The sequence below is a fragment of the Lissotriton vulgaris genome, chromosome 1_1 (assembly GCF_964263255.1).
Source record: "Lissotriton vulgaris chromosome 1_1, aLisVul1.2, whole genome shotgun sequence".
In the NCBI taxonomy this organism is placed as follows: Eukaryota; Metazoa; Chordata; class Amphibia; order Caudata; family Salamandridae; genus Lissotriton; species Lissotriton vulgaris.
The window spans coordinates 1,418,247,092-1,418,271,421 of record NC_141685.1 but is presented as its reverse complement, the minus strand read 5'-3'; the positions used below and the strand labels follow the sequence as shown (position 1 = coordinate 1,418,271,421).

At 46.6% G+C, this 24,330-nt stretch overlaps 1 protein-coding gene across 1 annotated transcript in view; it reads left to right on the top strand.

Annotated features, from left to right (window-relative positions):
- LRRK2 (leucine rich repeat kinase 2) overlaps nucleotides 1-24,330 on the top strand; it is a 2,096,839-nt gene that overhangs the window by 1,145,697 nt on the left and 926,812 nt on the right. Inside the window, exons 32-33 of the mRNA XM_086967213.1 lie at nucleotides 10,987-11,188; nucleotides 20,829-20,917. Coding sequence (XP_086823339.1) covers nucleotides 10,987-11,188; nucleotides 20,829-20,917 — 291 coding nt within the window. The remainder of the gene's footprint in view (nucleotides 1-10,986; nucleotides 11,189-20,828; nucleotides 20,918-24,330) is intronic.

The following is a 24,330-nucleotide window of genomic DNA, read 5'->3' as shown; positions in this document are numbered from 1 at the left end:
GCGGGCAGTGTCCTGCCAGCAGTGGCAATACATCAGGAAAGGCGAGCAGAATCAAACGCCAGCGGCGGCCGGGCTGGTATTGTTGTTACTTATTGATATCACGTTGGCTGCAAGTTATGACTTGTTGCTATTTATTAGGGCGGATGGCCATTGTTGTCGCTTTAAAGGGTTACTATTATGTCGAAGCATTTTAAAGTGCATTGTCCCACATTACAATATGCTATATTGCCTTACATTCATTTATTTTCGTTTCTGCGGGGCACATCCTATGCTGTCATTATTATCTACTTGTTCTAGTAGGGAGGAACTGAGCATTGTTTGCTTCTAAGTGCCACGTGCTTCTACCGGGCTTGGGCCCTGTCCGATCAAGCTGAAAACATAGGGAAAACATTAATCCATGTGCCGCAACACCCCACACAGGACGCCTGCGCGTTTTGGCTACCGCCTTAAACTGGGCAACCCCGTTACCACAACCAACGTGAAATTTAAAAACAAGCACTGGCGTTGCCAATAGGTTTCGCATTTGGAAAGTTGGAGCTATTGGTTTTGTAAATGACATTTTATATTTATATATTGTTATTGACAATGCCAATAACGATATATAAATATAAAATGTCATTTACAAAACCAATAGCTCCAACTTTCCTACTGCGAGACCTATTGACAACGCCAGTGCTTGTTTCCCAATTCCTTCCCCTGTAGGCATTGTTGTCAAAATACCAGGCACTGTACTTTCGTAGTCCTGATGATGATCCCCTTATTATAAGAGCCTGGGATCGAAACGTCGACATTTATCAGTACCACTTCTGCTTGCAATTAATTAAGTTGTGGTCACTGTTGATGGTTAGCTTGCTTGATTCTATGACCATACCAAGCAACCATTTCTCTTTTGTTGCCTGTTTAAACCTTTTATGTTTTGTATTCGTTATTCTTTTCATGTAACCCCCTTCCTTCCCCATGTCGGATGCAGGACTGTGTCCGTTGTCATTACATGTGTTGCTCTCTATCTGTACATAAATTCCTCAAATATATAGTTTATTAAAATTCTCTGTACGGCTGGACAATGAAAATTTATAGCACCCACCAAGGTCTATAGGTTATTTTCTTCCATATATAACTTACTCAAGGGCCATTGTTCCAAAAAATATATTTAAACCGTAGCAGGTTTTACCCAAGATTACTAACAAAATATCATTTAAAAAGTATTTTCATGGCTAAATTTCCCCCCAAAAAACGTTTGCTCTGATCCCCATTTCCGTTAGTAACGTGGTCTGTAAATTATTCCAGTTTTTTTTCCAAGTTACTGATCTTATGTGGTTTAAAAACACCTTTTGCTGCCTCATTTCCCCAGTTCCTTGAGGGGAGACCTCAAAATCTTCAAACCCTACCAAATGTTCCCTATATCTTGTGGTCCTTTCTTGCTGTTCTTATGTGCCTTACGATTGTGAATTTACAAATTTTTAACGAAGCGGTCACAAAGCCGTCCTTGGGAATAACCTTCAGCACATTGTAGCAGTTATTTCGAAAAGGTGTCATGACCTCTAGTGCAGTCAAGGAAAATGAGCCCCATACCACTGTTGGATAGTCAAGTATGACCATAATTGGATTACAGAGAGAATCTTACACCCATGGGCCTGGCAGGGATGTAGCTATCCATTTCTCTTCCAGGGGATCCTCATCAATAGTCATAAGCATTAGAATATTCCCGCCTACGTGCGGGACCCCGGAAACACTATATTATATGTGCCCCACATATAAATACACATATATATATAAACCATATATATATATATAAAAAAACAAGCAATAGCAGCCAGATCACATTAGAGCTGAAATATGCTGTGAAGAATTTCCACCATACATGAATAATAAGCATTAGAAACAGGAGAAAACAACACCAAAGCTTGTTTAGGAATTGTTTTAATGCTCAAAAAGCAGTAGAAATTCTCATAACTCACTGGAAGCATAGAAAGCTCCCAGGCTGCATTGCAAACACACAGTCTAACCAGACTGAAAAGCTAACCTGTAGCTAAATAACAAAAAAAACTGACACTGTGCCTTTAAGGCACTCATGACCCCCTGAATCCCATCATGCCTCAGGAGTGGCAGTTAGGCAGTTGTTCTTTCCGGCTCCTTCAGTGAAGGACCCTGGCTAACACAGCTCCACTAATTTTCTGAATTTTCTGCAGAAGATTGCTTCTTTTTCAAGCTTTTTGCTCTTACTTCGACGTCTACCACCTTGTCAAGTAAGATACTGCCTTTTTTGAGCAGTTTGGAGGGCATTTTACTTCGAAAATGCCATCTCTTTTTGATAGATGTCCTTCTTGCAACAGCAAGAAGGCCAAGACAGACAACCACGAGGTCTGTATTGTTTGCCTGCCTGATGACCATGATCCTGAAACCTGTCCACACTGTGAGAACCTATCGAGCAGGACTCTCAAGGACAGGGAGAGAATTCGGATTTATGGCCTGGCCCACAGAGCTTCGAGAGGAAGGTCCCCAGTGAAGAAGGGCTCCAAGAAGGCCCATTCGTCTTCAAAGAAGAAGTCTTCGCGTCCTTCTACCTCAGCGTCGGGCTCGGCGCTGAGAAAAGATCCACAGGAAGGATTTTCCTCTGGGAAGCTGCCGTCGACGGCGGGCTCGCCATCGAGAGGAAGGCCAGGTGCGTCATCGAAGGCGGCATCTTCGAAATCGCCTCCGCCGTCGTCAACCGGGCGGCGATCGGCGTCGAGGAAGGCTACTCCGCCGCCGTCAACCGGGCGACGGTCGGCGTCGAGATCCATTACCCCTCCGCCGTCGTCAACCAGGCGACGATCGGCGTCGAGGGACGTCACCTCGCCGTCGTCAACCAGGAGACGATCGGCGTCGAGGAAGGTGACTCCTCCGCCGTCGATGGGTGCTCGTCGATCGGCGTCGAGGACGCGGTCCCCGTCGGTGCAGCAGCAGCGCCGTTCGGCGTCGAGGGTGCCCAATACCCCTCCGCCGTCGTCGCACAGGCATCCGACGTCGAGGCATGGCTCTACGTCGGCGACTGACCATCGCCATTCGGCGTCGAGGCAGAGAGCTCTGTCGACGACAGGCCATTCAGCGTCAAGAGAGAAGCCTCCTTCGGCAGATCGACGTTCGGCGTCGAGGCGGAGGTCCCCGTCGACTCCCAAACGCCATCGCTCGACGTCAAGGCAGAAGACTCCGTCGGCGGTTGCTCATCGCCGCTCGACGTCGAGAGACTATGAACGTTCGCATAGCCGCTCGGGATCGAGGTTGTTTGATCCCCCGACCCCTCGGAAGCGGTCGACGGCGAGAAGGGAGCGCTCGACGTCGAGGCGCTCGGACACGATCATGGTGACAGAATCTGCTTCTCACCATTCTTCTCATCGGTCCTCGGGCTCCTCTACTGCACACTCCAGATCTAGAAGCCCGGTGCACAGGACCCCTGAACGTCGGCCAGACCCTTCTGCGGGACGCATCCGGCTGTCGCCAAGATGGTACCGGTCCCTAGACCATTGGAGAGACGATGGGGCTACCAGGCGTATGCAGGAATATGCCAGCCCGCGCCACAGGTCAGCTCTCCAGGACATGGTGGAGGAGATAGACAGACGTAGCCCACCCAGGCGCTCCACGCCTGTGGATCTACCCACCAGGGCGCCAAGGGGGTCCCGCTCGCCCACAAGGGAAGCCAGGCGGGACGGTCGGGGAAGATCTAGATCACCTGCAAAAGACCCTAGACTGGATGGCCGAAAGGCTTATGTCCCTCGGGGCAGGTCTCCTGAGCGGTCCCCAGCCATATCGCCCAGGGCATCCCGATCTCCTAGAAGGGACCATCGCCCAAGGGATCGGGTCAGGTCGCGCTCTCCTAGACGGGAGGAGCGTCCCAGGAAGTCGAGGGAGCGGGGACGCAGTTCTCACCATCGGCGTAGACGTACCCCGTCTACCTCTTCCACTTCATCTACCAGGTCGTCGAAGAGGGACTACTCTCCGACTTTGACAGACAGTCCAACGTCCAGGTCTTCCCCTGTGGATGATATTGGCACATACCTGGACGTTCTGCAGAGAGGTGCACTTAAACTAAACATTGAAATGTCTGTTCCTCAAGTCACGACGACGGTCATTTTCGAAACATTGCACAAAAAGGCCATCTCCAGACCTCTGCTGCCGTTGGTCCCAGGGATTTTGGATCCGGTCAAGGACGTTTTCCTGACCCCGGCTTCAATCAGAGCAGTGCCAACACGCATCACGAAGAAGTACAAGCCTGCGGCTTCTGACCCGGTGTTTGTGAGGTCTGACCCTCCGGCTGACTCGGTCATCGTGGCAGCGGCAAGAAAGACACATGCGGTGGCTGGTTCGTCTTCAGTCCCACCGGATAAGGACAGCAAGACCCAAGACTCCTGGGGTAGGAAGGTCTGCAGCTCTGCGGCTTCCACTCTTAAGGTCTCCAGTGCAGCTGCGCTCCTGGGCCGGTATGACAGGGCCCTATGGGACTCGATGGAGAGATTCAAAGCGAAGCTGCCGAAAGAGGATCAGCAGGACTTTGAAGAAACTGTTACGGAGGGGTGTCTGGTGGCTAACCAGATGATCAGCACGGCCGCGGATGGGGCGGTGCTGTCGGGTCATTCCTATGCCCATGGAGTTTGCGCCAGAAGATCGGCCTGGTTGCGACTTACAGGGCTGAAGCCGGATGCCCAACATCGGATTCTGAATCTCCCTTTCTCGGGTTCTGCCCTCTTTGGAGAACACGCAGACGAGGAAATGACCCGAATGAAAACTGAACTGGACACGGTGAAGGCGGTGGGCTTGGAGAAGAAGAAGGAGTTCAAGCGCCGCTTCAAGTCCAACAGGGGGAGAGGGGCCCAGCAGAGGGTTCAAACCCCTCAGTGGTCGCAGAACAAAACTCAGAGTAAACCCCAGTTTCACGGTAAACCCAGCAGGGGCAGGGGTGGCCGTCAGCAGTCCTCCAACGCCCCGAGAGGAGGAAAGGCCTGAGCAGTGGCTTCCTCTGACACCGTTGCCCACTCCAGTGGGAGGAAGTGCATCTCAACACCTGGAGGAGTGGGTCAGCATCACAAAAGATCAGTGGGTGCTGAATATACTGCGAAGTGGTTACAGGATACGTTTCCGTGCTCTTCCAAAGAGCATTCCTCCCAAGAGCTCTTGCCCTCACCAACTGAGCTTGCTCCGTCGGGAGGTGGCGATCCTGCTGCAAAAAAGAGCGATAGAAGAAGTTCCTCGCGCTCTAAGAGGCCAAGGAGTTTACTCCAGATATTTCCTTGTCCCCAAAAAGGATCAGGAGGACAAGTTCAGACCCATACTCGACCTGCGACTCCTAAACAAGGCCATCGTCAAGGAAAAGTTCCGCATGTTGGCGCTTCACCAAATATGTCCACATCTACAAGCCGGAGATTGGATGTGTTCGGTGGATCTTCAAGATGCGTACTTTCACATCCCAATTGCGCAGCAACATCGAAAGTACCTGAGGTTTGTCGTGGGGCACAAACACTACCAGTACAAGGTGTTACCCTTCGGTCTCAAGTCCGCACCACGAGTCTTCACCAAATGCATGGCGGTGGTGGCGGCTTTTCTTCACAAGAAGGGTCTCTTCGTTTACCCATATCTGGACGACTGGCTCCTGAAGGGTTCATCCCCGGTACGGGTAACACAAGATCTGCATCTGTGCCTGCAACAGCTTCACAGGCTCGGCCTCCATGTGAACCTGGAGAAGTCAGTCCTGCGGCCTACGCAATCCATCCACTACCTAGGCTCCGTTCTGGACACAAGCGTGGGAAGAGCGTTTCCTTCGGAGGAGAGACTTTCTTCCATGACCCTGAAGTGCGGGATTCTGCTGGAGTCTCATCCCCCAACAGCACGACAGGTGGCGTCTCTACTGGGTTCCATGGCGTCCTGCATTTTTTCTCATCCCACACGCCAGGCTGAGAATGCGTCCTCTGCAACAGGCCCTGGAGGATCAGTGGGACCAGGCGACAGGTCGCTGGGAGGACCATATCCATCTTTCCCAGGCGACAAAAGAGTCTGTCAGATGGTGGACTCGGAGACGCAATGTGATGGTGGGAGTGCCGTTTCATCAACCCATCCCATCCCTATCTATTGTGACAGATGCCTCCCTGCACGGCTGGGGAGCACACATGGGTCCGCTTCAGATCCAGGGCCGGTGGTCTGCGCAGGAGCAGACTTACCACATCAACATGCTGGAACTCAGAGCGGTATTCCTGGCTCTCAAAGCTTTCCTGCCAGCGATCACAGCCAACTCAGTCTTGGTTCAGACGGACAATACAACAACCATGTTCTATCTGAACAAGCAAGGAGGCACAAGATCTCGCCCACTGTCTCGAGAGGCTCAAACAATATGGCATTGGCTCCTCGCTCGAGGTCTCACAGTGGTGGCGGTACATCTTCCGGGCGAGTTGAACGTCAAAGCAGACGCACTCAGCAGGCACTTCGAAGATCAGCCAGACTGGGTGCTACACGACGAAGTAGTAGAAGAACTTTTTCGTTGCTGGGGGCGTCCGTCCATAGACTTGTTCGCAGACGACGAAAACTCCAAGTGCCACGCCTTCGCGTCCAGGTTCCACAGACCGGGGACGCTGGGGAACGCTCTCCTGTTGGATTGGGCAGGGATGTTCGCGTACGCGTTTCCTCCCCTGGCTCTGATCCTGAGAGTGGTGTCCAAGCTCCTCAGGACGAACATGGTGATGATCCTAATTGCTCCGGACTGGCCTCGGCAGTGGTGGTATCCGGACCTTCTACAGCTGTCTGTGTGTCCACACAAACGACTCCCTTGCAGACCGGACCTGTTGAGCAAAATGAACGGGAGGATAATGCATCCCAACCTCCCATCATTGAACCTAACAGCATGGCTCCTGAGGTCCTGCAATACGGACATTTGAACCTACCTCCTGCCTGTATGAGCATTTTAAAGGAGGCTAAGAGACCTTCCACGAGAGCATCCTATGCCTTCAAGTGGAAACGGTTTTACTTATGGTGTAGGGATCAGCATTTGGATCCGATTAAGGGGCAGGAGGACGTCATATTACCATACCTACTTTCACTCGCAACAGCTGGTTTAAAGTACGCTTCCATTAGAGTGCATTTGTCAGCTATTGTGGCTTACAGGAAGTCGCCTGACCAGGTGTCTTTCTTTCAGGTTCCAGTGGTCAAGGATTTCCTCCAGGGGTTGAAGAAGGTGTATCCCCCTGTACGAAATCCTTCTCCTCCGTGGGAATTAAACCTAGTTCTATCAAGGTTGATGTCTCCACCTTTCGAGCCAATCCACAAAGCTTCCTTACAACATCTCTCTTGGAAGGCAGCTTTTTTGGTGGCGATTACCTCTGCACGCAGGGTCAGTGAGATACAGGCGCTCTGTGCAAAGGAGCCTTATACGGTATTCCACCATAACAGAGTGGTTCTGAGGGCTCACCCTTCCTTCTTGCCTAAAGTCATATCTGATTTTCATATCAATCAGTCTATATCTCTCCCTTCTTTTTTTCCAAATCCGGCGACCCCGGCTGAGCGGTCACTTCACTCATTAGATCTTAAAAGAGTGCTGAAGTTTTATTTGGAAATGACTAAGGGGATTAGGAAAACGGACCAACTGTTTGTAAACTATGGTGCTATGAGAACTGGTTTTCCAGCGGCAAAGAGGTCCATTTCTAGGTGGATTGTTTCTTGCATTAAGCTGGCCTATCAACTGGCGGCAAAACCTTTGTTGATGTCTCCAAAAGCGCATTCCACTAGAGGGAAGGCGGCTACAGTGGCTTTCTTGCATGACGTTCCCATGTCAGAAATATGCAAGGCCGCAACCTGGAAATCAGTGCATACCTTTACGAGGCATTACTGCCTCGACTCTGATTCCAGGACTGACACTCAAGTAGGGCAAGCCTCCTTGAGGAATCTGTTTGGGTAGTCGGTTCTGTCTGCTCAAGCTTGTTGATGAGATTTCTGTCTTATCTTTCCTTTGCCCGCAGAGATGAGGAGAGGCTCGCTATTCTATTCTAATGCTTATGACTATTGATGAGGATCCCCTGGAAGAGAAGGATTAGTTACTTACCTGTAATCCTAGTTCTCTTCCAGGGGTATCCTCATCAAAGTCATAAGCAGCCCTCCCGCCTCCCCGGGCAAGGAATAACTGTTCATAAGGAGATGTTGTTGACCTAAGCGTTATTGGGTTTGGTTTTCAGTCTCCGAAAAGAACAACTGCCTAACTGCCACTCCTGAGGCATGATGGGATTCAGGGGGTCATGAGTGCCTTAAAGGCACAGTGTCAGTTTTTTTTGTTATTTAGCTACAGGTTAGCTTTTCAGTCTGGTTAGACTGTGTGTTTGCAATGCAGCCTGGGAGCTTTCTATGCTTCCAGTGAGTTATGAGAATTTCTACTGCTTTTTGAGCATTAAAACAATTCCTAAACAAGCTTTGGTGTTGTTTTCTCCTGTTTCTAATGCTTATTATTCATGTATGGTGGAAATTCTTCACAGCATATTTCAGCTCTAATGTGATCTGGCTGCTATTGCTTGTTTTTTTATATATATATATGGTTTATATATATATGTGTATTTATATGTGGGGCACATATAATATAGTGTTTCCGGGGTCCCGCACGTAGGCGGGAATATTCTAATGCTTATGACTATTGATGAGGATCCCCTGGAAGAGAAATGGATAGCTACATCCCTGCCAGGCCCATGGGTGTAAGATTCTCTCTGTAATCCAATTATGGTCATACTTGACTATCCAACAGTGGTATGGGGCTCATTTTCCTTGACTGCACTAGAGGTCATGACACCTTTTCGAAATAACTGCTACAATGTGCTGAAGGTTATTCCCAAGGACGGCTTTGTGACCGCTTCGTTAAAAATTTGTAAATTCACAATCGTAAGGCACATAAGAACAGCAAGAAAGGACCACAAGATATAGGGAACATTTGGTAGGGTTTGAAGATTTTGAGGTCTCCCCTCAAGGAACTGGGGAAATGAGGCAGCAAAAGGTGTTTTTAAACCACATAAGATCAGTAACTTGGAAAAAAAACTGGAATAATTTACAGACCACGTTACTAACGGAAATGGGGATCAGAGCAAACGTTTTTTGGGGGGAAATTTAGCCATGAAAATACTTTTTAAATGATATTTTGTTAGTAATCTTGGGTAAAACCTGCTACGGTTTAAATATATTTTTTGGAACAATGGCCCTTGAGTAAGTTATATATGGAAGAAAATAACCTATAGACCTTGGTGGGTGCTATAAATTTTCATTGTCCAGCCGTACAGAGAATTTTAATAAACTATATATTTGAGGAATTTATGTACAGATAGAGAGCAACACATGTAATGACAACGGACACAGTCCTGCATCCGACATGGGGAAGGAAGGGGGTTACATGAAAAGAATAACGAATACAAAACATAAAAGGTTTAAACAGGCAACAAAAGAGAAATGGTTGCTTGGTATGGTCATAGAATCAAGCAAGCTAACCATCAACAGTGACCACAACTTAATTAATTGCAAGCAGAAGTGGTACTGATAAATGTCGACGTTTCGATCCCAGGCTCTTATAATAAGGGGATCATCATCAGGACTACGAAAGTACAGTGCCTGGTATTTTGACAACAATGCCTACAGGGGAAGGAATTGGGAAACAAGCACTGGCGTTGTCAATAGGTCTCGCAGTAGGAAAGTTGGAGCTATTGGTTTTGTAAATGACATTTTATATTTATATATCGTTATTGGCATTGTCAATAACAATATATAAATATAAAATGTCATTTACAAAACCAATAGCTCCAACTTTCCAAATGCGAAACCTATTGGCAACGCCAGTGCTTGTTTTTAAATTTCACGTTGGTTGTGGTAACGGGGTTGCCCAGTTTAAGGTATTGCTTGTTTTTTTATATATATATATGGTTTATATATATATGTGTATTTATATGTGGGGCACATATAATATAGTGTTTCCGGGGTCCCGCACGTAGGCGGGAATATTCTAATGCTTATGACTTTGATGAGGATACCCCTGGAAGAGAACTAGGATTACAGGTAAGTAACTAATCCATTTATGCCTCTGGCTTGTAGATTTTGGTCCATGATACTGGCCTACAGTGCATTTTGTAAGGAAAGAAAAGGTTTGCTCATCTTTATAGTAAAAGAAAGTGCAAATTGTTGTAGTTTAAATGTGCTGAATAAAAACGACACAGGAAGTCACTATTCCAGCAGTTCTTAAACTTTTTACTTCTTTCCCATTAAATCACCAATAGAAGCAAGGAACCCCACCCTAAGCAGTTTCAACTGTTTGTGCCACAAAACAATACACAAAAATACAAAACCAAGAATACATCAAACAAACACACAATCTATTAAATATTTTATTTAACTTTCAAACAAAAATATACAAAAAGTTACATCTTAATAAGACGGTTGGTTCTTTTCAAAATATGGTTTTATTTCTGTAGGGTGATGGAATAAGCTACAGGCTGGAATAACCCTTTTTATAGCTTTCCTCTAATGAATGCTCTCTTTTTGTAGGTGCATGCCAGTGCTTTAGTTGAGGTCACCAAACCAAACCTCCATACTAGATTCTCTTTTCCACAAATCAAGCAAATGATACCAACTAGATTTTTGGCCTCCAATTGCATAATTCTTCATTTTAACAGGGCATTTTAAGAATAAAAATTGTACATTCAATATTTTGTTTAAATATATATATATATATATATATATATATATATATATATATATATATATATATATATATATATATATATATATATATGTGTTTCATCAGCAAATATTGTTTAATTTTCTATGCAGTTGCGGACCCTCTGGGTAGGTGTGATGGACGCCCCGGATTCATGGACCCCCGACTAAGAACCAATGCTTTATTCTTAATGTGACCTGTACCATAAACCATTTTATGAATTGTTTTCCTGTATCACCTTGCTGTTTCTTTTTCATCTTTGAGAAATGAATATAATCTATTCTTTGCAGATCAGGGAACAGCCAGTGGTTGGTCAATTAATCCCTGATAGCTACCTGCAGCTGGAGAAGAGAATTTTGCATGAGCGGAAGCTTGTAGCGCCTGAATTCCCTGTGATCGATCAGAAAAGGTTATTGGAACTAGTGCAAGAAAGTCAGTTACATCTGGATGAAAATGAAATTCCTCATGCAGTTCGTTTTCTGAATGAATCAGGTATGATTCTTTACAATACAAGAATCAGTTATTTGAATGGAAAGTGTAACGCCCTAACAAACAGAAAAAGTAATGAAGGTAGATCCTTTTTGGTGATAAGTCGTCTACTTTAGATCTTCCAAGCTTTTAAGAAAAGAAAATATATATTTTTGGAGGCCAATATCTCAGTTGCCAACTATAATAGATAACGGACACATCAGTGTTTTTTACAGTTACCACGACTCATCACCTACCTAGATTAGTTAACTACATGTGTCAGATAAGCAAACTTTACTTTTCAGGTTCACAACATGGAAAGTAATAAGCCAGATGAGGTGCCTCTAACAAGTGGATGTCTTTTTGAGATCCAATTACACAACCAACCTACATTGTGCCTGACCTGTGTAGCAAAAGACTGTATTCCCCTTCGGCCTATCATCCTTAACCCTTCCCATGCTTGTGACGGAACCGTTCTGTCACGAGCCTCGGGTGAGCTGTGCTGGTGACGGAACGGTTCCGTCACGGCCCTCCCGTCGCGCCTGCGCGGTGCGAATACCGCGCCTGCGCTAACGTTCTCTAGCGCGGGCGGGGCCGTGACGGAACCGTTCCGTCACAAGCACAGCTCACCCGCTTGCCGTGACGGAGTGGTTCCGTCACGAGCACGGGACCGCCGCACGGCCCCCACCACCCCCTTAGCACTGCGGCGGAATAGCCGCCGCAGTGAAAGGGTTAATAACTAACTAGGGGATGGGCACTAAACATCGTTTTTGCTAGCTATTGCTGCTAATGAGAATATTTTTTCTGATATTACTTTAAATAGTGTGGTACCAGAATATTGTTGTCGAAATATTGGATGAGACAAATATATTTTCTTAAAAAGTGTTTGCAAAAATATTGCCCCAGTTTAGTTAATAATAGAAAGTCTACCCAATGGCACAATATTTTTTGAAAACTATATACGAGATGAAATTTATTCAGCACAGTATTTTTGTGTACTATATTATGATATACAACCTGCTTAATACTGTGCTTCTGCCATTTCTAAATAAAACTTGTTAGTTTTGTCCAGTTTATGGTGCTAAATTTACCAACTTCAGATGGATGAAAGGCCGAGTCTGCTTTGCAAACAGTAGTCAGTTGGATGTTGCAGTATGCCTGATGTGATCCAACAGCCTCCCTTTATGTATTACTCACTTATCGTAGATGGAGCTGGTAGGTCTAGGGACAGAAATGGCTTGATAGTGGTCATATTATACAATATGCTATTTTTTTTTTCTTTTCTTTTTTTTTTAAGAGACAAAGAAAAATTGGATTAGGTAATCTCTGCTTAATCTCTTGTTGAACCACCCTTATTACAAACATTTTCTTTAAAAAAAAATCTTTTTATTGGTATTTACAGGTTACATATAATGACAGACATATAAACATGACATTCTTATGATGATCATCGCATTGGGCCTATGTTGTGAGATTGACGGTTCGACATTGTTCGCCCATAGGGACTGGCTCACAAAAATGCAATATATATACCTAATCCTAACAGTTACTCATTTCTCATTTTGAAGACAAGTTTGGCTGAATATGTAAACTAGTGTTACATGTGTTCACTTCCATCAGTTCTTTACTTCCCCAAGTTTATGAGGTTTCCTTTCTGATGGACTTAAAAGAAAGAGGGGCTGGTGAATCCTCAGTATGTACCCATGATCGCAGATATAAACGAGCACCAATTTTCATGAACAGTAATGTGTCAGTGCCGCCTTGTTATGGGCATCAGAAGATCAGGCAGTATAATTCACCAATGGTCCGAGACAGAATTTGTATTAGTAATCTTAACCAAGAGGTGTCCAACATTAGTGCAGGAGGGCAGAATCCATTTTAGAGTTCCATAATAACAATGTCAGTCAACTTCATTGTATGAAAATTTGTCTTATATGGGTAATTTAAAAATGATAGATGGATTTGGATCTCCAGATCGTGCAATGGACACTACTGTTGTTGGCAGTGTAACCCTTCATTCTCTTCCAGGGGATCCTCATCAATAGTCGTAAGCATTGAATAGTCCCGCCCAAGTGCATGGACACTGGAGCGCTTATTAAACATTTTATATATATATATGTGTGTATAACATAATTGCTGTACGTAGTACTTTTAACAACATGTACATATATATATATATATATATATATTTATATATATATAGAAAATGCTAAAATGCTGAAATTACATTGAGTTTTCTTTTAAAAACATCCAAGAAATATGAAGACACATCTGTGAAAAGCAGAAGAGGAGACTATAAAGTGTAATCACAAACTTTATTTGAAAGGAAAATACAAGGGAATGAGAGGCATTGTTAGCCAATAGGCTGCATTTAAAGCATAACAGAGAAAATTGGCACCGTGCCTTTAAGAACTCACTGGACCCCCAGTATCCCATCATGCCTCACATTGACAGTTAGGTCCTGTTCTTTTTTCCTTGAAGCACTTAGTGGTCCTGTTTTTTGACTATTTGTCAGAAAATTCCCTTTGAAAAATCCCAGTTTTTTATTTCATTCGACAGATTTAAGTACTTAGAGTACAGAAGACTGTTTTTCTGAGAGAAAAATATAGTTTTTTCTATCAAGTCTTGCCTTCACTCTTTGTGAAGTGTCCTTCTTGTCATAAAAGAAGGCACAGACGGATCCACATTCAGTCTGTATTATCTGTTTCCCTGATTCTCATCTTCCATAGATATACCACCATTTTCAGAAGCTATAAAGAAGAATTCTGAAGCACAGAGAGAAGATCAGGCTGCACGGCCTACAGGAGAGAGAGGAAAGACAGGATCTTCAAGTGACCTTGGCATGTCTCAATGCTCCTTCAAAGATCCCTCCTCTCATACAAAGACAGCTCAAGGATGACAATCTCATTAAACAGATGAAAAAACAGCAACCTCAAGAGGTGTTGAGAGGTAGAACGTTACAATCGAAGGAAATACCTGTGTGTTCACCATCGACGGTGAAAGTGGCTTTGGAGCAGACTTGCCAATCGGCGTCAAGGCAAGCATCATTCTCGAGATCTTCACTTGCATCTAAGCAGTCGATCACCATTGAGACATTCTCTGGTTGCATCAACTCTGTCGATGCCTAAGCAACAGAGGCCATCGACGTTAAGACATCCTGACACGTCAAGGAATTCACCATCAAAAGATACACTACTGTCGTCTATGGCAAGACACCCGTAGATGGCAAAGGATATATCGCCAAAAGAGATGCGGCATTCGTTGAGGTCGAGAACACACCGGTCGATTTCGAAGCAACCAGAAAAGTCATGGTCGACGTTGAAGACACGATCCAAAAGCATATAGTAATCAAGAAGATGTTCAAGGTCATCAGAGATGCAGATCATATCATCTGAGTCAGTAGAACAAAGGTCTACTTCACCATCTAGACCTGCTCCTGGGACACTTATAAATCTCTCCCCACGATGGCTTAAAAGCATGCGCAAGTTACGCCATCCTGTACATCACAGTCCTGACTCAGACTTCTCATGGACATACTCTCCATCCAGGGTTGCTCCGCATACGCCATCACCAAAACGTACTCCACCACCAGTATTCTCCCTGGACTCTCCATTTACACTCTCAAAGAGACATACTACTGTGCCAAAGTTCCCGCAACCATCCAGGACCCCGCAAAGGCGAAGATCAAGGTTGAAGTCTGCTAGAACCAAGTCTACTTCCAGATCTCAACAATCTCATCGGTCTAGATCTCGCCATAGGAGGCATAGAACACCCTCCTGGTCCACCACTTCTGGCTCTTCCGTGAGGGATTATTCTCCAACACTAATGGACACACCACCTGCAAGTGTTTCTTCATCAATGTGTTGATTAGAGGAGCATCAAAACTGAACATTGGTATTTTAGCACCTAGGAAATCATCTTCGAGACTCTGCATCATGGAGTAGTATCAAGACCACTGCTCTAGATGTCAAAGAGCTTCTAAAGCCGGTGATACAACTCTTCCTGACTCCTGCTTTCCTGCTTCTTTGGCTCCTCCTCCTCTTCCTGAGACGTCTGTGGATCCCTTGCCATGTGTGGGAACTTCTGCGGAGTCACTGGCGGCTTCGACCCCGGCGCAGACGAGTTTTGCTTCAGGTTTTGGGGGTGTGAAGTCAAGGAGGTGTGGCCTAAGGGGGTTCCCCTCTTCGACCCCTGGCGTCTCTGCCTCGCTGCAAACCCCTGAGGGGGTCCCTATGGTGTCGTAGGAGGTCGCCGGGACTCACGGTTCGCCCCAGAGACCCCTCGGTCCTCTGGGCAGGTGGCTGCCGTGCCGGAGGCCGAGCCGACGCCGTTCCGGCACCGACGGCTGTTGGCCCTGGCGGCGCCTCGGTGGTGGCTAGGGGCCCGGGTGCCTCGCCAGGCCCCTCTCAGCCCTCTACACAGGCGACTGCCTTGTCGGAGGTCGAGTGCCGCCTTTAAGGCACCGTTCTTTCACCGCTCCGACCCCGCCCCATTCACCTAGGTTACTAGTGGTGGTGGAGGTCTCACTTGCGTCCCCGATGACCACTCCGGCACCGGTCGACGTTGTACCGGCGCCTGTGGCAGACTCAACGGCGCCGTGTTGCGTCGAGTCATCGACTAGTCTCTAGAGATCCCCTCTTCTCCAGAGGTTTGTCATCTTCTTGTCTCCTCTTTCCTGGAGATGGGACGTCGCGTCGTTGCTTTTTCCCCGGCGTCTTCCAGGGAGGGCTCTTCGCCGTCCCCGCGGCCACAGCCCCCAGACCCTCTCTTCAGCAACTCGCTGTTGGTTGCTCAGCAGGCTTCTCCACCTTACTTGGAGTCCCCTCAGGCCCCCCATTCGTCACTGGATCTTCCATATTTCAGGGGCTGGCCATTTCTTCCTCCAGCTGGACTCTGGAATGGACGGCTTAGGTTATAGCTGTCTCCCACGGAGGAATTGCTCTCTCCCCCGCGACGCCCTACGGAGGCACGTGCAGCTTTTGTCCGGACCATTTCCATTGTCACTGGTATTTTGCGGATAGGCGACCCCATCAACCCATTCCCTGCGGACCATTTGTTATAGGTTCTCCACCAGGGCTCTGGTGGACGGGAGCTGCTTCTTCGGTTCGAAGCTTCGCTCCTTAATTTTCTTCTGGGGCCTTGGCGTCCTGCCAAGGGTGATCCGGTGCATCAGCCGCTCTTGCACCACCACCCTCCTGCTCCTCATGACCCAGTCTGCCTTTCTTTCCACCCTTTTACCCAGGGCCATCTTCTGCAGACTGCTTTTCCTTCCTTGCGCTTGGTGGTGTTCCGTCACGGGAGGCCCGGTGGCTGGATTCATGGAACATCTTCGCTTCCTCTAGTGCTGCTTTGTGAGTGCTTAACACGCTTTGTGTATTGGCCAGGGCTAGCTCCAGCTTGTGGGACTCAGTGAAGTCCCTTCTGTCTCTCGTCTTCCACTAAGGTGTCCGCGCTGATCTGCGGCACCATGTGTTGGATGGCCAGGAGTTAGCTGTGTTTATTCTCCGTTCGGCCTTGGATGTTTCTGATGCTCTCGGCCGCGCTATGGCAAGTTCTGAGGCTCTCCGCCGCCATGCTTGGTTGTGGGATCGCGTTTTTCCAGAAAATATTAGGGAGCGTCTAGTTGACTTGCCCTTTGATGGCGTTCAGTCAATGGATCCTTGCGGGGCTCCGTCCTCCTCCCCCTCCGTAAGCTTGGGTTGTCGGTCCTCCGGTGCTTTATGCGAAGCGTTATCCCACTTTTTTTCTTGGGTCCAGTGTTTTGGTTGACCCGTCTGTGTGTTGTGTGTGGTTTGAAGTTTCTTCGGGGCCCTTAAGTTGGCCCCTCTGTACTGTTGGCTGCTGGTACAGCCCTTTGACTTTTGTGGTCCGGTTTTTTGGCTGTTTGTAAACCCGTATAGGTCCTCGGGTTGGGCCATCCATGTATTTTTTAGCTGATTGGTAAGCCGTCTGTGGTACTGCCACAGGTCTCTTATGTTCTTGTCCTTTGCTGCTGGAGTTTTTCCCTAAGAGGTGTTCCCATATTTTCCTTGGGACGTGTCATTCCCTGAGTGGGGTACTTGTAGCTATTGTGTAACTCTGTCCTAAGCTGGGAGGGTGTGGACACCCTTTTGCGGGGTTCCTCGCCTTTCCTGGCTTCATGGTATTCCGCTGGTGCGTTTTTTTTTTGTCTTTTGCCTTAGCACGGGTTCGGTCCGGATTCTGTCACTCTCAGTATCCGCTTCATCGCTAGACAGTCTTTGGCATGCAGTCTACGGCGTTGTGGTGTTCTGCCTTCCTGTCCGGCATTTCGGCCTGGTCCTCTGTCTTGTGTTCCAGGGGGGCTAGGATTCTCCTAGTTTTTCGGCTGTGTTCTGTTTGACAGCTTAGGTCCGTCCTACGTATTTCTCCTATTTCTCTTCTGGCTGGTCTCACTTCTTTTGTGGGGTGGTTTGTGTCTCTGGAACGGTACTCCTCTGGGGGTTGTTCTGGAGTTCCTTGGCCTCTGCCTTCATCTTGCGCTTGGCTTGTTCCGGGCACACTGCCTCATGGTATTTGCCAGCTGCAGGCTGCGCATGCCTGGTCATTGTGGTCTGCCTCTGTGGACCTTCATGTGTACCCTTGTGCTCCTGCCACTGTTCTGCTTGAGCTTTGCGAGACTGTCTTTCTTCTCACGCTTGCAATTCTTGGCTGTGGGACGTTCCGGTCTTGTTAGCTGCCTAAGGCTGATGCCTGTTCGGCTGCCCCCGCTCCTCCTTCGCTGTGGATCCGTTTTCCTGCGGCGGGCTCTGACTCCGTTTCTGCCTCTTCTTCTTGGAGTTTGGCGTGGTTCTTTTCTTCCTTGGCGCTGTCTATCCCTTTGGGGGTTTCTGGCGGATGTCCCGGGTACCTTGGATAGGCTTGGGGTATCCTGGTCTTCCCTTCGCCTTGTTCTTGCTTACTTCTGCTTGGTGGGGGCTGGGCCGCCCTTCCTGTCCCCGTGACACATCCCTTGTTGGGACCACGTGTTTCTTCCAAGCTGGGGTGGTTTACTCACAGGCCCCTCCTCCCCTCTGGGTATGGCTAGGGTATCTATTCTACGTTAAGGAATCTGTGGCTAGTAGTCTCTATCAGTTGTACAAGTTACTTACCTCCGGTAACGATGTATCTGGTAGAGATGATTCTAACTGCAGATTCCTTAACGACCCGCCCTTCCTCCCTGTTCTGCGAGGACCTTCAGCTTGGTTTCGGGATGCTTCATTCTGCTTAATTGTTCCACCCTTTCTTTGCTGGTACTTGGACGGTTGGTTCATGTGTTCTTCTGCATCCCTACACCCTGGTTTTGCCAGTGTGTGGGCCTACTTTTACTCTTCTTCCCTTTTAATTGCTTGGAGTTTCTGCCTCCTCTGCTGCACCTCAGCCTTTAGCTCCTTCCAGGGGATACGACTCTCCTTGATGGTGTCACCTTGGGGTGATTTGCCGTTACACATCTGTTCCGGACTTGATGCCCTGCACTGTTGTGGATTGTGATAGTAGGCTCTCTTTCGTCTGCTATGACGTTTTTCACATGTTTTTCTGCCTCAGGGAGGATGTTGCCTTAGTTTTGCAGGGTTGATCCTCAGACCGGTGCTCTGCTCTTTTCCTGCTATGGCTTTCAGTACCTTAGTGCCTGGCACTTTTCCATCTGGTGCTGTTCCTCTCCTTTCGTTCCTCCCTTTTCTATTTTCACTTTTTCGCACACTGTTCCCATACTCGCCACAGTTTTGTTTGTGATGACTCTGCGTTGTGGCGCGTAAAAGTTCTCAGAGGAAAACTGAAGTCAGCGTTGCAGGATTGGGCTTATGTGACCTCGCTGAAGTCACGCCCGTGGGCGGCGTCAGGGTGGAGTCACGTGGTACCGCCCCCGGCACGCAGAGATGCTGTGGCAAAAAATATTTTACCGATCCAGTCTCATGCCTGGGGATAATTGTACGTGAATCTGCGGCTAGAATTGTCTCTATCAGATACATTGTTACTGAAGGTAAGTAACTTTTACATTAGTGCTTGGCATGGCTTGATTATGTGGTCTGTTTACTTTGTCAAAACTATCACTTTTGAACTTTATATGTCGAATTTTACATTTCGAGTTGCAATTTGAACTTGTTTCTTATTCTTAATTATTGGCACATTTAGTCTTAGAAAACTTACTTGGATTTTATGGATTCTTTATGTATGTATGGTAATCTTTTTAGCCATTGTATGTAATAAATGTTTTTATTTGTGTGCTTTTATGGCCATATAAAGAAACTTTGACTAACTGACTACTGTCTGGAATGAATGAGTCAAGTGGGTTGATGAATTGTTATATTCATATTGATTTACTGATTTGTATTGTCAGATTGACTAATAAATTCAATGTTGGCTGTGCGCTATGAATCTTACAGATACAAGGATGTATAAATAATTGAAGATTTGTGGTTGTAAAGTAAAAAATGAAAAAAAAATCATTTTTTTAATAAAAAGAATTGTAATATTTTATAAAAAATTAAAAATCAAAACTAATTGAGCAGGTATATATATTTCTTGTTTGATGTCTTATTAAGAGTAGCCCATTACTTTTAAATCTGATAGACCTGCTAACAAGAGTTGCAAGAACATCAGAATTATTTGTTTAGTGGGAACACCTTTGCTGCAGGCAAAGTCTATGACTGGACTATCGACTTGAACCTTTACAATAGTTCTCTCCCTTCCCATTGAAATCCCATATTGAACACTCTATTTTACCCTGGCAATATCTTCCCAATCTGTCAGTCCTAATGACTGAAAAAAAATGTTATTTAGAACAAATGCTGGATCTAGAGCTTTTAGGTCTCATCCTCCACTTTCAACTGTTCAGTCGACATGTTGATATGCTTTGGGGCTGTTCATTTCTGTACATCAATCTTTGCACTTCAGTTTAATATTATTGGTTTTACTATTGTTTGAAGGGTATGCCTTCATCTGTTTGTGGGTAAATAATGTTTTTCATTTACATTTCCTTTAAATGTTCTTCAGCAGATGGAAGCATGTGCTCAATAATTCATTCTTTACATCTAGCACAAAATACACAAGACTTGGAAATGAAAACACACTACTCTCCAGTATAAAATAATGGGCCCTTTACTATACTGTGGGGAGCTAAAAAAAACAAATATCTGTGAGAATTGGTCCTACTTAATTTAATCCGCATTTAAGGATCCCAAGTCTATTATCGTCTCGAGCTAAAATCAAATGGTCGAGCGATAAGTGTGGAAACACCTTTATGTTACATAATTTAAATCTTGTTGGCTGCAACAGTGTACATTTTCAGACTAAAGATTGAAATAGGATGTTGTTGTAACAAAGTAAAGGAAGGACAAAGCTGCGGCTGAACCTTACTCATCACTGTATCCACAGGATACTCATGCTATGAATTCTGTTATACATTTTCTTCTTATCCTGACTTTCTTATTCTCCGTTGAAGTATATCAATGCCATATTGCTGACCATTTTTTATTTTTGAATGATATGCTTCCCACTGACATAAATTGTTTTTATAATTTAAAATTATGTTTGTATAAAGATAATGTGTGTAGTGCATGTTAGTTTAATGAGGGATGCTACAGATAATTCAATATTATCTGGCAAGATACATAAGTTTGTTTTAAAAGCATTATAATTCTGCTGAATAGATTATTTCTATATTTAGGTGTGCTTCTGCATTTTGAAGATCCTGCATTGCAGCTGAGAGATCTGTATTTTGTAGACCCACAGTGGCTCTGTAAAATCATGGCACAGGTTTGTATCATATTATTTGCTGGTGTACATTGTGTTACTTTTGTTTCATGGTATCCATAGTAAATTGATGTTTTACTGCCACTCTAAATAAAGTGTATTAATGTTTTCCAAATATTAGCAAATATGTTTTTACATATTTGCACTGCCTGGATTTTATTCTGCTGCTGTAGTAATTCCTCTATAAAAATAAGCTATTCTCCATCCTGGGATCTTCACTAATGCCCTTAAACATTACAGTGTGCCACCTATATCAGGGGTCTTGGAACCTATGTTCAGTAGGAAGAACTAAGTGGCTGATCTATATTTTGGCCGACAGATTGTACTCCATCAAAGAGAAGGAGTAAATTACTCTGTCGCTCTGATGGAGTACCCTCTTGCCAAAAGTAGAGATGTCCTTCAGCCCGATGGGCATTTCTACCATTTATAGGAACCACCTTCAAGACGTTCCTGTGTATGCCTTACAAATTTACCATACAACTCAGTCAAACATGGCAGAGTAATACAGTGAAGTTTCAAAAACAAAATTATTTTCAAAATTTGAAAATAAAAGTAGCTATGCCCCCATTGCCATGCGAGTTACCCTGGTGGTGAGGGATAGTAAAAAACAAAAAAATGCACCTTCTTACCATCGGATCCGCTCTCATGGTGAGTAAGGCATTTTTCGTTTTTTACTACCCTAACCGCCAGGGTTTTTTGTTACGCTGACAGACAGCAAAAAAAGGCTATATGACCACCCATCTTAATTGGGCAGGCTGACATATAGCCAATTCTCTGACGGCCCTTACTCTGTTGGGCCATTGGTGAAGTTTGGCCACAGTGGACACTGAGAAGTCCCCAAGGTTGCCAAATTATGTTTGTGATAAGCATACTCCATCTCCGTTTACAAAAAGTATGCTTACCCCATTATATTTCTCAAGCCATAAACAAATATTGCCTTCTTAGATTCAGTATTTTACTTATATTGCTTTGATGTTCTTAAAAGAAACTAAACATATTAAAAATACAGTAGAAAAGTCAGTGTGTTCAAAAACTATATAGAAATTCTCCAGTCTTTGAATTTCTTATGATTTCAAAGCAGACAAATATAAACAAAGTGTTGTCTGTTAGACCGGTCATCCTTAGGGTCATCTTCCCCCAAAAAGTTTGCCTGCTAACCTCCTCTTTTAGCTGATTATTTGTGTTGGCCTTATGACTCCGAGCACTTTATCACTGCTGACTAGTGCTAAAGTGCACGTGCTTCTCCCCTAAACATGGTAATATTGGTGTATATACAATTGACGTATTGAATTTACTAATAAGTCCCTTGTAGAGTGGTATACCATATACCTAGGGCCTGTAAATTAAATGCATCTAGTGGGCCTGCAGCACTAATTCTGCCACCCACACAAGTAGCCCTTTAAACATGTCTCAGGCCTGTCACTGCAGAGCCTGTGTGTGCAGATTACTGCCACTTTGACTTGGCAGTTAAAACTCTTTCCGAAGCCTTATACTCCCCTTTTATTACACATTAGTCACCTCTAAGATAGGCTGTAGATAGCCAATAAGGCAGGATGCTGTGTAAGTAAAAGGTAGGACATGTACTTTTAAGTTTTGCATGTCCTGGGAGTGAAAAACACCTACATTTGTTTTTCATTACTGTGAGGCCTACTCTTCTCATATATTAACATTGGGAATTCCTTAATACTCTATCTGAAAGGAACAGGTTAGTGTTAGATTCCTTACCTTAGAATATCCCCAGGCATCTTACTGGAGCCGGAAAGTTTTCGTCAGCAGTACCCCTGTGCGTCGGTAGGCGTCGTCTGCGGCTCCGCGTCTGTCGTCGGCGTCGGGACGCCGGGATGACATCGTCGGAGTACTTAGATGCCGCCCTCGCGTGCTGACATCAGTTCTTCTTTTTTCTGCGCCAGCAAGCGCAGATCTGGGAAGAGCAGTACTCTACTCATTTTTTGAGTAACTTTTTGATCTCTTTTGATCACTTTAGAGTCGACCTTCGACTCGCGGTGCCGCAAGGGATGCCTGGTTTTAAACCTTGCGAGGCCTGTCACCGCCTGATGTCAGTGGCCGACCCCCACCGGCGGTGCCTTTATTGCCTCGGGCCGACCATGATGATAAGTCGTGCCCAGACTGCCGGGCCTTGACCTCGAAGGCTAGATGGGAGCGGTCCCGTAAGCTGCTCGAGCTTCAGCAGTCGGCTCCGCGCCGCTCGAGGTCCCGGTCAAGGAGGAAGTCGCGGAGCCGCAGTCATCGCCGCTCGACGAGCCGCTCGACGAGTCACCACCACTTGTCGAGCTCCAAGTCCTCCGGTAAGTCGAGGCATTCGAAAAAGAAGTCGAAGAGGCGTCATCGCTCTTCCGACTTCCCCGACGCTCGTGCGACGCGGCCAGGGGCTCGGGCGACATCGCCCACGCGGCTCCATCGGAGCCACAGGCGCTACGTCCAGCTCCATACCCTCCAGTCCCTGGGCTGCACGTGACGCTGGAGGAGATAAGTACCTTCCTCACAGCCATGAGGTCGTACTTCCCTCCACTGGAACCTGTCGAGGCGCCTTCGGGCCCTGCAGGTCTGACTGGGAGCACTAGCGGGCCGGCAGCTCTGGCCCCGGCGCCGTCGTTGGATCCAGGCCTGGATCCGGGTCATCGCTAGTCGACCTCACGACTCCGCTGGCGCCGACCCCGGGTGTGTCGCTCCTGGCGCCGTCTTCGGACAACGTCGACCCGAGTTTCTGCCCCGGTCTGGGTCCGCGTCGGACCGGCCGTCTCAGGCGTCGATGGGTGAGGCCTTCACCTACGACCCGGCTCCATCATTTTTACCTGTTTATCAGGAGATGCATGACGAGGAGGACTGGGAGGGGTCTAAGGACCCTCTGGCACAGCAGTGCCAGTTGAGCCAGGACTGGGCAGATGAGCTGGGGGAGGCCAGTGGTCTGGACACTTCGCCCAACACTGGATTTGCCTCTACTCCCTCCGTGGCTTCGAAGGAGGGAGCTGCTTACAACGTGGTGTTGAACAGGGCAGCCAAGGCCTTGACCCTTGAGCCCCCTGTTGTGGCCGTGAGGACTAACCTCATCACTGAGGTGCTCAAACCGCAGGCAAGCTCCTCGGAGCCTCTACTGCCATTTAATGAAGCCCTCACTGACTTTCTGATGGGCACCTGGTCCAAGCCCTCCACAGGCCTCCTTGTGGATCGGAACGGGGCCCAACGCCACCGCCCGTCTCAGGGCGACTCCTGCTTTCTGTCCATTCATCCTACCCCCGAGAGCCTCGTCTCCACGTCCTCTACTGCATTCCCGACCGCTCCACCAGATTGAGAATCCAAAAGGTATGATCAGTTTGGGAAGAAGCTGTTCTCACTGAATTTGGGGTTGAGGTCTGTCAACACCGCCTGCCTTTTGGGCTGTTATGGATGTGCTGCCA